Genomic DNA, 4,396 nt, shown 5'->3' with positions numbered 1-4,396 from the left:
CTTGTACGTGTTTTTTTTCCTAACACTGATTTATTACTAGATACTTTTCGTAAGTCCATGTATCACATGGATATCTCCTTTTTTTAGAGTTTCTGAGATTCTGTTTGCTCTATCCCTCTCTGATGATAGGATATAGTCGGGAACATGGCAGAACCAAGCTTTTTTTTCTCAGGTCAACAATCATATAACAAGTGACGGTGTCAAATCCCAATGATATTTTGTATATAAGATTTACCGCTGGGTTTTCCATAGGTGTTGGTTATCTACAAGAGGAAGTGGAAATCCAATCTTTGTCAGAAGAAGGGAAAGCTAATAAAATAGTTACGTCTGCAGGAGTTGGCTGTGTCAACAATCGAATTAATCCGGTCGAGTTTGGCTTCAGGTTTTGGTAAAGAAACCAAACATTGATGGGCTCCTGAGACCAGCAGCTTGCTGACGGCGGCTCTTCGCCTAGCCATAGATTATTGACTTAATAAAAGCAATTATTATGTTCAAACACAAAACTTGTACGGATTAGAGTCCGCCCGTGGCATAACCGACCATTTCAACCGTATGCGGTACTGGTCCTTGCATGTGTAATGCCAGTATGTGTATGTATCTAATCATATGAAACTAATCACTGTTAGACGTTACATTTCATTTACATGTTTTTTGCTTCGTGGTCAATAGCAAAGAGGATTCAAGTCATGCATGCAATGTTGTAGTAAATGTGTACTGGTTATGTAGGGTCAATATCTAAGAAAATGAAATATAATTAATGATTAATATGACATAAACATAGCATTTCGGTGGGATAGGGTTCCGACATGGTATTACCAGGGTGATGTTTAATAAAGTTTTTAATGATATATTATACACAAGTTGATCTGTAACGAAACTGTGTTTATGTCTATTGTAGGATTACTGTTACGAGAGCAGCAAAAAAAATGTATATTTCATAGTAGAATTATTTGAAAAACAAATGTGTAGCTTCTTGTTTTACGGAACAACCAACATCCGACTTCATGATTTCCTCATTCTTAATGTAACACTGTATCAGTGGCCTTTAACTTTTAAACAGGGTTTTAGTGATACAATAACGCTGCATACTGTGCTTTAACATCCATTTATCCAAAAGTTTCAATAGAAGATCAGAAAAAAACAACTAAATTCAGATGTCGAGGAGGTCAAAAATAAATTCGATAGAATGCATTGTTACTTTTAAACGGTATCCAATTTTGATGGTGGACAAAACTTGAACCGTTTTAAAGGTGGACATCTATCTCTGTAGCTTAGTTTATTCTTTATTTTTAGGGTTATAAAAAAAATGTTCTGAACCTCGAAATGAGAGGTGAGTATCTTATCTATCTGTGTAATATTTCTATAGTGAGAGTCAAGAAAATAGAACTATTTCATTGTTGATGTCATCTTGCTTAAGCAAAATAAACAAAGAAAAATTTTTATTTCAGACTGCTTCAGTTTATTTTGTTTTGATATTTAAAATAAATTACCTTCACTGTTAGAAAACGTTAAAACAAATTACCTTCACTGTTAGAAAACGTTAAAACAAATTACCTTCACTGTTAGAAAACGTTAAAACAAATTACCTTCACTGTTAGAAAACGTTAAAACATGTTACCTTCACTGTTAGAAAACGTTAAAACAAATTACTTTCATTGTTAGAAAACGTTAAAACATGTTACCTTCACTGTTAGAAAACGTTAAAGCAAGTTACCTTCGCTGTTAGAGAACGTTAAAGTAAGCGTCGGTAAAATGAAATGCACGGAGAGCATTTCATAGTTTTGTGGTTTTCACCATTCAATAAGATTAACTCACGTAGTCAATGTAGGTGTAAAGGCGAATCACTCTAATGTCCTCTGTTGGTAGAAAGTTTGGGCCATTGACCACGCATTCAAGTGTCCTACATTTCTTTTGTGCTGAGCAGTATTTTATATATTACTTTACTCATTCATTATTCGTACTATTTCTCTCTATTGATTTGCATCGAATAAAGCTGTTTTTTCATATCTGGCTATGAGGGGTTTGCACCTTGAGTGAAGTGACAAGTAGAGAGTCCTACTAAATATCATCACAGAATCCCGTATGGAGTTTTTGATCTATGCAACATTCTAAAGATAACACCCATAGTTGATCTTGAGTCACTGTGCAATTATGATCTCACACATGATTTTAGGAAAACGTTTTTACTTCTTCGTCGCTAAGCTTCTGCTCGTTTATTTTGCCAGCATCTATACAGTTACAGATTGCACCAGCTAAAACTATGCACATCAAACACCGGCCTTAAACGGTGATAGTTCGGGGGATAAGGGCGCTGTTTGAGTGGTATATACATATTTCTGTAGAGGAGAAACACAGACAGAAAGCAGATCAGACAGAATTTGGGGGGCTTTCGGTAGCAGCTGTACTTAACTTAAGTTCTACACTTTCTAATGCTTCCCACGACCTCCTTCGGGTCATAATACATTACACAGACCGTTGCAGAAGAGAAAAGAGAAGTGCTTTTAAACCAGACTTCCTTCTTGTCTTGATGTAGCAGACACAGTTTTTGTCAGGAGTTTCATGTTTTAATAAAGCTGTACATATTGCCTTATCTAATAAACGAGTTTTACATTTTAGGTCATAAGTACACCAACATTTGAAAGCTGTATTTCTCTCTCTTTTCCAGACTTGTATGGTATAATGGAGGGAAGAGTGAATGAGATCTTCGAGAACTTGACCATAGAAAAAAAGATATATTGGCAGAATACCATCCGTGCTCATGTTACTAAAACTTATTTAAGAACATTCACAAGTCATGTACTGATGTACATCTTCATTTTTTTTTTCCTTTATGATTACATTTTGTACACTGTTTTTACAGACAAAATAGTCTGACTGTAAATAGCATGATCTGTTTTTGAAATAATAAACATGAAACTGCATCACCAGGTGATAGATCACATGCTATGTTAATTTATTCACTAAAATGTGAAGGATTTTACTTTTTACATTCATTCCTATACTTTTCTCACGTAAAATACGTGGTTGTGTTTCATGCGTGACGTTGATTCGATCAACAGAATTGGTATCATACCGCTAAAGCCAGTATCTTAGTCGTCCCCCCGGTGGGTTAGGGATAAGTTTGTGGACTTATAATGTTAAAATCCGGGATTCGATTCCCCTTGATGCAAGAGCGTACTTATCCCATTTAGTAGCTAAAACAACAACAACGATATCTTAGTCTGATTGGCTTTTTAGTTGCTAAGAAAACCTGTCACTTAGCAACGTAAAAGAGATAAATAACTAAAGAAATGGACAATATTAGACGTGTCATTTGAAATGCACTAAATCATTGGGTCAATTTGTGATTTCTCAAGCTTTGCATTTAATGTATTTAAGATTTAATTTTTCTTTTCTCTGTGTGGTTTACAGATGCATGGTTACGGCAGCGACCCGCATAACGATCCAACCCAACAGGTCCCTGTAACCATGGGCCCTCCCGTTTCTGCTATGCCGCCGCCGCCACCTTACCTTGGGCCCGGAGAGGACCCACTGCACACAACGCATCTACCGCCAACTCCTTCCGATCTGTCCAGTCCGAATAGTGAATGATAAGACGCCTGGCGCCGACCAATGGATCAGCTCGTGCGTCGCACGCATTTTGGAATTTGATGATATGTTAGCTGTCTGGAACTTTCTAGCTTCGGTGCAGGAAATGTTTTAAGTAAGAAACTCCGAAGAAGTCACTTTGCTGAGATAATTAAAGTATTTCATGAAATCCTACAATGTGAGCAGGAACTGTAACTAAACGTTTAGGTGATAGATCATGTGCAGGTAATTTAAAAACACAAACCAGTCAGCCAAAGTGTAAAACATAACATTACTCAGCAAGTTTGACTGTGTTGAAGAGCACGTAGAAACAGAATGCGATGAATCAATAATAAAAGTACCCTAAACAAGCAGAAGAACTTGAAGAGTGGATTAGGTGTGTGTTTGTGCTCGGGTCTCGATCAAACATCCTGAGATTCAGCACATATAATATAGAATATAACGATGTATATATTTCTTTAAATTGTAAATATACTGTATACATTTTGTTTCGTGGCTGTGAATTATGTATATTGTGTAGCATTGTGGAGGGAAACTGGATAAATATTCTTTACCATACAAACGAACAGTAACGAAACAAAGTGTGTGTGTGTGTGTGTTTCTATGAACCGTGGCTTTTAACAATACAGTAAAATATAAACCTACGTTAATATGTTTTTCTGTTATGTACCAAGAATAATTAAGACCGAGGTGTATGAAGCATTATAAGTCTTTCTATGTTTTAGCACTCACGGCTTTATCTGTTAGTCATAACTTAATAAAACGCTCCGGATCTCATTTTCATATCTGTTTTGAAAATGTTTTTTCT

At 36.0% G+C, this 4,396-nt stretch overlaps 1 protein-coding gene across 3 annotated transcripts in view; it reads left to right on the top strand.

Moving 5' to 3' along the window:
* Nucleotides 1–4,165, top strand: part of LOC106478479 (insulin gene enhancer protein ISL-1-like) — a 57,890-nt gene extending 53,725 nt beyond the window's left edge. For all 3 annotated transcript variants that reach the window (XM_013939025.2, XM_022382082.1, XM_022382081.1), the window contains one exon: nucleotides 3,412–4,165. In XM_013939025.2, coding sequence (XP_013794479.1) covers nucleotides 3,412–3,591 — 180 coding nt within the window. In that variant the 3' untranslated portion in view covers nucleotides 3,592–4,165. The remainder of the gene's footprint in view (nucleotides 1–3,411) is intronic.
* The last annotated feature ends 231 nt before the right edge of the window (nucleotides 4,166–4,396 follow it).

The sequence above is a fragment of the Limulus polyphemus genome, unplaced genomic scaffold (genome assembly GCF_000517525.1).
Source record: "Limulus polyphemus unplaced genomic scaffold, Limulus_polyphemus-2.1.2 Scaffold215, whole genome shotgun sequence".
Lineage (NCBI taxonomy): Eukaryota > Metazoa > Arthropoda > Merostomata > Xiphosura > Limulidae > Limulus > Limulus polyphemus.
This window is presented reverse-complemented; position numbering and strand designations above follow the sequence as displayed.